The sequence below is a fragment of the Mus pahari genome, chromosome 12, assembly GCF_900095145.1.
Source record: "Mus pahari chromosome 12, PAHARI_EIJ_v1.1, whole genome shotgun sequence".
Lineage (NCBI taxonomy): Eukaryota > Metazoa > Chordata > Mammalia > Rodentia > Muridae > Mus > Mus pahari.
In genome coordinates, this window is record NC_034601.1 from 32,249,700 (window position 1) to 32,261,731 (window position 12,032).

The 12,032-nt window shown below is 36.8% G+C and overlaps 1 protein-coding gene across 1 annotated transcript in view; it reads right to left on the minus strand.

The window, feature by feature from the left end:
* Positions 1-12,032, minus strand: part of Stxbp5l (syntaxin binding protein 5 like) — a 290,875-nt gene that overhangs the window by 136,548 nt on the left and 142,295 nt on the right. The window contains exon 10 of the mRNA XM_021209026.2: positions 8,053-8,125. Within this exon, the coding sequence (XP_021064685.1) occupies positions 8,053-8,125 (73 nt within the window). The remainder of the gene's footprint in view (positions 1-8,052; positions 8,126-12,032) is intronic.

Below are 12,032 nucleotides of genomic sequence, written 5' to 3' on the forward strand. Positions count from 1 at the left end.
ACCCCCAGAGCTCATGTCTCTAGCTGCAAATGTAGCAGAAGATGGTCTAGTCAGCCATCATTGGGAAGAGAGGGCCCCTTGGTCTTGCAAAGTTTATATGTCCCAGTACAGGGGAACACCAGGGCCAAGAAGGGGGAACAGGTGGGAAGGGGAACGGGGGGGGGGGTGGTATAGGGGACTTTGTGGATAACATTTATAATGTAAATGAAGTAAATACCTAATAAAAATTGGGAAAAAAAAAGAAAAAAATGTAAACCAAAAACCAAGCGAAAGAAAAGCAACTATAGAACTACTTAGAGACTAAAGAATGCACTCTTCAATGACTAGGCAATCATTGAAGTTAGGAAGGAAATTACTAAGTTCCTATTATCTAATGAAAATGATAGCACCACACATCTGAATCTCTGGGTCAAAGTGAAAGTAGTTCTAAGAGAAATTTTTTTATAAGTGTTTTCATTAACAAATCAGAATGATAACAAAGAAATAATCTAATGATACACTTCAAGGACTTAAGAAGTATGAGGAAAATTTAACTCAAAGTTGTTGGCAAAAAATAATAATGATCAGAAATTAATAAAATGGAAACTAAAATAAGAATACATAGAATCAATCAAACAAAACATTGCCTTTTTTTAAAGATAAAAGAATTGACAAAAGTGTTATCCAAATAAATAAAAAAATAAGTAAAAAAGGAAGAAAGAAAGAAAGAAAGAAAGAAAAGAAAAGAAAGAAAGAAAAGATGCAAACTAATAGATGGAAAAGATTCCATTACAGTAGACCTCAGTTCAGAAATTAGGGAATACTTTAATAACAGAGTGAAAAAGGAAAATCTAGAAGAAATGTATAAATTCTTAGAAATACATATAACCTACCAAAATTAAATCAATAAGCTATAAGCAATAAGACCCACAATAATACCCTTTCCATATAGAAGCATAGGAAGGAACTGAGACATTTACCACCAAATTCTTCCAAATCCTTCAGGAAGTGCTAGCAGCAATACTTCTCAAACTGTTCCATAAAATTAAAAGGAAAGGAACATTACCAAACTCGCTGTACAAAGACTTTATAACCTGGATACCAAAAGTAGTCATGGACACGACAAAAAAGTAACCTTTTAGATGATTGGATTCTATACACAAAATACCCTAAAACCTTCACTAAAAATCTTTATATGAAGCCATTGATATGAAAACCAGATAAAGGCACAAGCATGGATCAAACTCCCTAATAAACATAGATACAATTTTTTTCAATGAAAATACCTACAAACTGAATTCAAATATACATCAAAAAGATCATTCATTGTGATCAAGTTAGAATCATTCTACAGGTGAAGCGATGCTTCAACATATACATAGCTCAATAAATGTATACATCAATAAATATAATCAAAGCTAAAATTCAAATGTAATTTTTTGAAATTATTATTTTATATCAATTATTGCGATAGGTATAGAAAAGATTTTTGGTGAAATCCAATCCTTTGAGATAAAAGCCCCGAAGAGATTAGGAATTGAAGAAACCAATCTTAACATAATAAGAGCTATATATGACAAATATATAGTGAACATCATCCAACTAGGGTGAAAACTATAAAGCATTACCACTGACATCAAAAATGAGACAAATGTGTCACCCTAAGTCTTCCAAATAAATGTGTCAACCTAAGTCTTCCTCACCCTAAGCCAGCCAACTCCCCACCATCCTCTCCCAGGTCCTCCTTTCACTAGGTAGGTTCTTTTCAACCCTGCTCTCTTGTCCACCAAACTGACACCCGCCTTTTTGGGACCTTTACCAGACCTCTAGATAGGTCACTTTCATTTCTAATCCCTAGGCTTTCCAACTCCTCACCTGCCTTCCCTAAGGCCTCATTTCTCTTCTCTAAGCCAACCCACTTCTGCTCAAGAATTTCCTTGAACTCTGCCCTGATGCTGCCACTGGTTAAGTCCCTCTCCTCCCTCCTAGCTAGACTGCCTAAAAACCTGCCTTTCTTTCCCAGGACCCTGCATAGATCATAACATCAGATAGTGCTTTTTCTTTTCTCCTCCCTAGGCTGCCCTAAACTCCAACTTTCTTCACCAGACCCCCAAGCCAATTTCACTATGGTTCTCCAGGCAATAGTAGTTCCCGGATCTTGGTCCCAAGTAAGAGACAAACCCTAGCTCCACCTGGCTCCATACCCTACTGGAGCTCTACGCTCATGTAGCTAGGCCCAACAAGAAAACTAGTCTCCTCTGATTCATCTCTTTGGATCCTCTCATACTGCCCAGCCTATTACTATACCTTGGACCTCGAGCTGCTGCGTTGCTCAGTACAAGTCATGTCCCCTTAGCTCTGCCCTTTCAGAATTATCCCAATTTGCTCACCCTATTACTCCAACTGAAGATTCCAATATAGTGGGCTAAAACCTCTTATCAAAAAAACCATAACAATAATATAATTTCAGATACCTAGGTTCCACTGCAAAGTCATAAGCAATATAAAAACCAAGACAATATGTCTCCTCCAAAGACCATCAATCCTGTAGTAATTGTTTTCAATAAGAACAATTACACAAAACTGAAGACACAGAATTGAAGAACAATTTTAAATGTGCTCAAGAATTTTAAGGAATTGTAAGATGACATTGATAAACAAGAATGAATTTAAAGAGGGCAGAAATAAACTTCTCATTAAAGATCAAGAAAATGCAAACAAATAAGAAAAGAAATAATGACTATTCAGGATATTAAAATTGAATTTAATAAAAAGATACTAGGTCCCTTCTCCTCCCTCCTAGCTAGATCTCCTATTTCAATATTTAATAAATAAATACAGAAGAAAGCAAAAATTGAAATTAAACTGGAAATGAAGTTTTCAGAACATCTAATAAAACTCAGTGAAAAGCTTCACCAACATAATGGACCACATAGAAGACATAATTCTTATCAAAGCTTGAAGACAAGGTAGAAGAATTGGCTAATTTAGTCAAGCAAAATGATAACTCTTTAAAAACTTATGAACAGAACATGAAGGAACTCCCATGAACAGAATATGAATAAACCCACAGACTATGAGAGTTATACGAAGATGAGATCAATAATTCAAAAATACTTACAAGAAACGAGATTAAAACAGTAATGAAAACAATCTCCTGACTAAAAATGTCCCTAGCCCAGAAAGAGTCCCAATATAATTTTATCAGATTGTCAAAGCAAAACTACAACAACCAATGCTACTCATTATTCCACATAATATAAATGTAAGGAAGACTTCTAAACTACTTTTACAAGCCAGCATTACCCTAATACCAAAGCCATATAAAGACACAACAAAAAAAGAACGTAAATGCAAAAGTTCTAAAAAAAAAAAATACTGGCAAACTGAGTACAGGTACACATGAAAAAGATCATTCACCATCATCAAGTTGACTTTATCTAGGAGATAAGGAGATGATTCAACATGCAAATCAGTAGATATATAGAAATTAACTTAAAACCCAAACCCATAGTCATCAGTAGATTCAGAAGAGACTTTAGACTAAATTCAAAATCCCTACACAAGAGAAGTTATAGAGAGAATAAGGTTGGCAGGAAAATACCTTTACATGTTAAAACTACATATGACAAATACATAGAAAACATCATTTTAAATGGAGAACAAGTAGTATTATTAAAATCAGGGAGATGCGGGGCGTGGTGGTGCACGCCTTTAATCCCAGCACTCGGGAGGCAGAGGCAGGCGGATTTCTGAGTTCGAGGCCAGCCTGGTCTACAGAGTGAGTTCCAGGACAGCCAGGGCTACACAGAGAAACCCTGTCTCGAAAAACCAAAAAACCACAAACAAACAAAAAATCAGGGAGAAGACTAGGTTGTCCACTGTCTCCACTACTGTTCAATAAAGTGCTTAAAGTCTTGTTTAGAACATAATGACAAGAGAAGAGATACAAATAGGAAGAGAATTCAAAGTATTCTTGTTTTTATATGATACTATATATAAGAGACCCTAAAGAGTTCACCAGAAAACTCCTAGAACTAATTTTTACTTTTCCAAAAAGTGTCAGGATATAAAAATAAACAAACACCAATAGTCTTTTATATACCAATGTGAAACACACCAAGGAAGAAATCACAGAAATAATTCTGTTCATAATAGCCTTAAAAATCTCTCAAAATAAACATATCAGAATAAAATCTCTCAGAAGGTAAAGTGGGGCTAGAGAGAAGGGTTAATGGTTAAGTGCATTGACTATTCTTCTAGAAGTCCTGAGTTCAATTCTCAGCAACCACATGGTGGCTCACACCCATCTGTAATGGGTTCCAATGCCCTCTTCTAGTATGTCTAAGGATGGAGGCAGTGTACTCATATACATAAAATAAAGAGTGTGTGTGAGGAGGAACAGGACTGAAGCCCTGAGAGCCAGCAGAAAGAATGGAAACAGGCAACCTTCAAAAGGTAGGAGGTGGGGATACTCTAGAAGGCACCAGAGACCTGGGAGGTGAGAGACTCTGAGGACTCAAATGGAGGGACCTTAGACGAAATGCCCTACAGTGGGGAAATGGAACTTGTAGAGTCCACCTCCAGGAGAAAGACAGGGCATCAAGTGGAGTAATGGGGTTGCCATCCCAGAGTCAAAAACTCTGACCCAGAATTGTTCCTGTCTGAAAGAACTGCAGGATCAAAAATGGAGAAGAGCCTGAGGAAAAGGAGATCCAGTTCAGGGGGAGGCCTCAAGGCCTGACACTAGTACTGATGCCATGGTGTTATTACAGACAGGCCTATCATGACTGTCCTCTGGAAGACCCAACAAGCAGCCGAGAGAGTCAGATGCAGATATTTACACTCAACCAATGGATAGAAGTTGGTGACCCCTGTGACTGAATTAGGGAAAAGCTGGAAGAGGCTGAGGAGGAAGACCAGCAGTCTCAACTAACCTGGACCCCCCAGGTTCTCTGATATTGAGCCACCAACCAAGCAGCATACACCAGCTGATATGAGGCCCCAAATACATATACAGCAGAGGACTGCTGGGTCTGGACTCAGTCAGAGAAGGTGCACCCAACCCTTGAGAGACAGGATCCCAGGATGTGGGGAGCTCTGGTGGGAAGGGGGGTGGGGACATCCTCTTGGAGACAGGGAGGGGGGAGGAGGTGTGGGATAAAGAACAGTTGGAGGGTGGACTGGGAGGGGGATAAAGTCTGGACTGTAAAAAAAAAGATTAAAGAAAAAAAATAAAATTAATAAAAATAAAAAAATAATTGAGAGACAGAGAGAGGAGGGAGGAGGGAAGGAGGGAGGGAGGGAGGGAGGGAGGGAGAGAGAGAGAGAGAGAGAGAAAGAGAGAGAAGAGTAAAGTGAAGGGCTTCTACCATAGAAACTGTAGAACTTGAGAACTTAGGAAATCATTAGAATATGCAAAGCTTTTCCATATTTATGAGCTGTTACAAGGTTGTGAAAATAGTAATCCTACCAAAAGTAATCTACAGATTCATTCAATACCAATCAAAATTCCCATGCCGTTATTCACAGAAATTTTAAAAATCTTAAAATTTATATGGAAACATATTCTTTTGGATGGCCAAAATAACAGTGATTGAGCAAAACCAACAGACATTATTATACCTGATTTCAAGTTATACAACAAAATTATAGTACTAAGGAATGTTGTAGTGGCATACACACTTACACACAAACTCAGATACATTGATCAGCAAAACAGCATGAAAGTCTCAAAACTTCTGACCCCAAATTTATCCTATCTACAAGAAAAGCAGTGACCAGAGATGGATCAGAGACTGAGGAAATGGCTAGCCAATGGCTGGCCCAACTACAGACCCATCCCATGGGCAAGCACCAATCCCTGACACTATTAATGATACTCTTGTATGCTTACAGACATGAGTCTACCATGGCTGTTCTCTGAGATGCTCCACTCAGCAGCTGACTCAGAAGGATGCAGAGACCCATAACCCAACAGTCATTCAAGCTTGGGGACTCTTATGGAAGAGTNGGGGGAATCACTGCAGGCCCCAAAGGGAATAGGAACTCCACAGGAAGACCAACAGAGTCAACTAACCTGGACCCTTGGAGCTCTCAGAGTCTGAACCACNAACCAAAGAACATACATGGGCTGGACCTAGGCCCCTCCCACACATGTGTTGCTGATGTACCAATGTGTTGTCTTCATGTGGGTTCTGAACAACTGAAGCAGAGGCCATCCCAAAAGNTGTTGTCTGTCTATGGGATATATTCTTCTAGCTGGGCTGCCTTGTCTGGCCTCAGTGGGAGAGGATGCCCCTATCCCCCCAGAGATTTGATATACCAAGGTGGGGGGATACCCAGGGCATGCTTCCATCCTTTCTGAGGGGACGGGGAGAGGGGAAGATTGCGAGACGGGGTGACTGGGAGGAGAGTTAGTGAGCTGGATGTAAAGTAAAATTTACACACACACACACACACACACACACACACACACACACACACAAAGTCCATACAACTATAGACATCTGATTTTCCACAAAAGTGCATGGAGGAGGAAAAACAACATTTTTCGACAAATGGGGTTATGAAAACTGGATGTCTACAAATATAAGAATGAAACTAGACCCTCACCCTGTTAAAATAAAACAAAACAAAAACTCAAAAACCTTAATGTAACACATGAAATTTTGTAACTGCTAGAAAGGAAGGGAAGGATGTCCATAGTAATGACTAGATAATATAAATGCGGCACACTGGGATTTTACTAAGCTGGAAACATAAATGATGTTAGAAAATTTACAGATAAATGGGTGGCTCTAAACATTTTATCCTGAATAAGGTTACCTAGGAACAGAAAAACAAACAGCACATTCTCCATCATATGTACACCACACATTCTCCAGTATATGTAAACCCTAAATCAAATCTCTAGTTTTTTATGTTCAATTTAGAGTACTGGTAGAAGCCAGTAACCTAGAAAGGAGCCAAGTAGGGTGGGAAATGGTCGCAGGAATTGGAAATAATCAAGCTGGAAGTGAGCCGAAGCCTCTTCTGACAGGTAACTTCTGTAGTCCTAGAAATCCTGAAGCCATAGAAGCTTCTATGTGGGCTACTGGGTAGAAATGCTATCAATGGTTTTACCCAAGCTGTGAGTTTTATAACCTAAAATACCAANTTGGAGGGCAAGAGGATCCCACCTGTGCAGTCGTAGCCCTACCATCCTGGGGTACACAACTTCTGATTGGTTTTGAGACTCACTCCACAGGAAAGAAATGATATCTATTTCTATAAATCTGATCACACAACCATTGCTATGGCGATCATAGACTCAAGGAGGGAACAGTGTCAGGAGTCATAATGGGACAAGCTAATAACTAGCAGATGACCATCCTGAAATGGCCTGCGTCGGATTATTATATAATTTGCAACAGGTGAGCTCTTATTAAGCAAGGCTGTAAGGGATTCATTTTAGGAAAGATTCCTGCTATTATTATGCTTTTCCTGTTATTATTAAACATATATAACAATCACTAAGTAATAGCACACCCCTTTAGAGCAGATCTCTGCAGACCCANGAAGATGTACTGTCTTGTAGTGATGCTATATAGACACATAGATGACTCAATTGTATATTTCCCTCGTTTCCCTAAAAATTCCAGGCTTCAGAACTGTCTGGTATGACAGCCTCACAATAGTTTCANTGTGTGTGATTTTCCTTTATCAGTTTTCCCTCAGTCAATAGACTAACAGATGGTCAACTGTTACACTGTAATGCTTTTCTAACATCTGCTTTTGCTTAAGGCAAAGGCAAAAAAATGTGATTCCTTGTCTTTTGGGTGTCCAAATGCTGTNTNCAAACATTCATGTTGTGTTTAAGACAACTGGCGATTTTCTTGTTACCCAAACTCTCTTGGCTNNTTTTTCATCATTTAACCAAATTGNATTTCTATAAATTTAGCAAGACAATTTTCATGTAAGGAAAGCTCACTATCTAGAGAAGACCACTGCCAATTATCTAAAATGTACTCCTGCATTTCTATTGTGCTGAACAGAACTTAAGAGTGTCTGGTGAAATTATGAACAACTTACTTGGTTTGTGTTAGATCAACTACGATGAGATCTTTCTCTAGAAGTACAGCAACAGCATAGGGTTCTTGAAATTCTACAACACAAAAAAAAAAACACCAAAAAGTTTCCATAATGCATATTTTACTTAAACCATCAACATTGCANTTCTTTTATCTCATACAGAGATCTTATTTAAATGATGAAAAAAAAAAAACAAATTATGAGCCAGAGCGAAGAGTACTTTAATAAAACACATGTTGTATTTGATAAATATAATGTTAATATCTCTAATGGAACTAGGAAAAATGACCCTATGTCTAGGACATAGTAAAACATGTTTTCTAAAATCATGGAGTGATAGCCATCCTAGGCTATTAAAAGAGAGTGAGGGTGTCAGCTCAACCTTATAATGACTATTATATTCATAACCTTAGTATTTTAGCTCTTATTCATGCCTACTAGGAGACAAACTGAGACTGCGCTAACTCTTCTTCTCTGAGAAATGATACACAATCACCTCACTATGATAGTAACCATTTATAGTTAGATGGGTTCTTCAAGTCATTATGGTTTAGCATACTTTAATAGATTATTTCTTGTGTACAAGAGTACAAGCCTACAAAACACAAGCAGTGTGAGGCAACCTAGTATTTTCAAGTTTCTGAAATCCAAGCTGCTTTCCATCATTCCTTTCTCTCTTATTCTTCCTCCATTATATCCCAGAAACTGTCTCAAAATCCAAAGCCTATATGGAGAATAAGACTAACAATAAATCTTTCTCACAGATCTTTTGTTCTAGGGAAGTATACAAGCTACAAACAAGTGAAGAAATAAGGATTCAGGAGCTATGAGAAAACGAGGGTAATAGTGTAAAATATAATTTGCTTTTAGACAAGGAGCAGTGATTTGGTTAAACTTCAAAGAAAGCATTGTTTTCCATTTACAGTAAAGGACTAGTGGGAAAAAGTTGTTCTCTGATTAAAGAAACTGTGTACCTGAAAACTTTATATGCATGATCTCTAAATTTCTGTAGCCACAAGTGTTATTTTTTCCATAGTGTTGAGAAAGCACATCCCAAGAGTCAGGGTTGTCAACCAGGAGTTTCTATGTAATTTCAACCTAGGACTTTAAACTCTAACTTCCAGCTCATTTTCATTATACCAGCCATTCCTACTGGCTAGTTTGAAAAGAACTTATTTGAAANTCAATATTCACAGTNATTTTCTACAGAGGATTCAAGTCTTGGGTGGGAATTTTAAATACTGGGGTAGACAGCCTTCAGAGTAACTTCCANACTAGAGAAGCTACTGTGCCTCCTTAAGTTTATGTTCACATGAGAGAAAAACACAAAAGCAATGTAATTAAATGAGAATAAGGGTTAGAATTCACAGGTGTTCAGGCAGTTATCTATATGACAATATGTAGTCTGTTACAGGTCAATGCCCAAACTGTTCTCATATTGAGACTTTCCCATTCTGTCTCTAGAGTTGTTTTAAGTCTCTCAGCATTGCTTTAACATAATTTGAGTTTTAGTCTAAAGAACACTAAGGTTCCATATGACTCATTATTTTCTTTCTTCCGGCTCTCCTTACAAAAATCATAGGCTAGGTTCATACCAAGCATTAGAAGATAAAATAGCCAAGGCACTATCATGTATGAACTAAACTCATAGATAAATTAAATTTTACATGGTTATATCTATCAAAAGTCATTGTTGTTCCCATACAAATAAAAACCAGCAGCAGAAGTTTCACTTTCACAGAAGTCCTTTGTATATTGTGACAGCTACTAACGAATTGTTTAACAATCTATATTGAACTCTATTATTTGCCTAATATTTACTAAAAGCTTTGTCTTGGGTGTTACATTCCTTGACTTGAAGTTCCTTTTCCACTGAAATGGCACAATTATAACTACCTTATACTGTTACAAAGTGATATGAAAAGCACACATGATAATTTTTATAGCTAATAGATAGCAACTATATTACCTTTTTAGGTTGGTGTGTCTCATCTTTTAACACTTGCTCCTACCACTGAAGGGTGCAAAGTTCTATCATAATTACTATTCCAAAGAGAAACACATCATTTGACAGGCTTAGAGATGACTGGCCAACTAAATATAGATGTGAACTGGCAAGCTCTGATTATAGTTATTACTCTATGTAATAATCCAATTAACAATGTTAAAGCATTTGAGTTTTATGAAAATTAGTTAAATCATCAGATNTCATAAAAGTATCAGCAGTATTAAAATTATTAATAACTTGGTTTAGCCTAAGAATGACATTTATCACTATATAGCTGTAAGAAGACTAAATCCCTATTGCCTAATATGCAATCATAACTAAAATATATTAACAAGACAGTATATAAAGTCTTCTGTAATTTGTAGGAAAAACAAGATAATGTATACTTAAGTATATGTATATCTGATGAAAATAACTAATTAGGTAAATAGCATTGGATGATTCTGTAAAGGCTGTGAGAAACTTAATTATGTAATGCCATATATTGTANACTTTCTTTTCTGGTGCTTTGATATATCCAGTGTTTGAATAATTAAAATACANTTGAGTAGTTAATATATTCACAGTATCATGAGTATCATAAAACCACTTCTGCTTAAATATGACAAATGAAAAGTGTAATCATCTTTATCAGTTTTCTGAAAAACAGATTTATTAATCCATTTGTGGGAGGATGTACATGACTTAGCAGATTTATTCTTTATTGAAAAATTATAAGTCATAAGTCCTTGCATTGCTGNTGATATTCAGAGGACTACAAGCACAAGGCATATAATGTCTGATGTTTGAACAATAGACTCTGAACTTCTATTTCAGATATATCTCAATGCTGTTGATTGGAGGAATTTTCNTAACTTTAGCTTTTAGTTTTGTATTTTTACTTTTCTTTCTGTTTCTTCCACATTCCCTTCCTAGGTGTCTCTAACCTTTGTTATCCATATTCACAACTCCAAAGAACATTTAAATTGTGATAAATCATGAATAAATATTGTAAAATATTTTTTTCTATTTTTTTGCTCTCTGGTAACTCTACTCAATCTCACTATTCTATCTTTAAAAAATAAAAGCAACAACAAAACCTGTGAGACTAGGCATCTTCCCTCTANTAAAACTTGATAAGCCATGCTTGGTTGATGTCCATGGGAGGCCTCCCTTTTCTGAAGGGAAATAGAGGAGGANNAGATCAGGGGTNGNGACTAGGGTAGGGGGAAGGGACTGGAGAGAAAGAGGGAGGAGAAACAGTGGGAATGGATTATATGAGAGAAAAATAAATTAAAAATGATAAAACAAAACAAAAACAAACAACCTGTGANTGTGTATGAAACCTGAAGTGCTTTGTGTTTAAATTGTTTTGCTTTTGATTATTTTTGAAACAGGGTCTCTCACACTATAGCACAAGCTGTACTAAAGCTCACTATGTAGCTCAGGCTGGCCTTGAACTCATAGCAATCCTCTTGCTTCAGTCTCCCCAGTTGTGANATTACATGAGTAAAGCAGCACACCCAATTACCTTAAGTAAATACTATTTACAAATGTCTTTGCTGTAGTTTGGATTTTGAGAGTCTCTCTTGAAACCTACCTATTCCTTGGACAAACCCTACTAGTGCTTTCTTTCATGTTGGTATTTCCTCAGAGTTCTTCTGTATCTCCCCAAACATCTTCTAAAAGCTTAGAAGCTTTCTTCTAAATTGATCTGATCAAACCCACTATTTGTAAAACCTTTAATATTCTCACTGAGCTATGATGAAGTCCTGTTTCTCAATGAGAAATTTCACAAACATTTCGGTCATTTAACTAGCTATAAAATAGTAGGATATTTATCCTAGAAATCATGTAGGTTATTTATCCTACAAATCATGTAACTCAGCACTATAATCATGCATTGCTTTGACTCAACAATTTACAATACATTGATCCGATCAGACTTTAGGTAATTTATGTAAAGATTATGCTCATACTTCTCTAAGCTTTA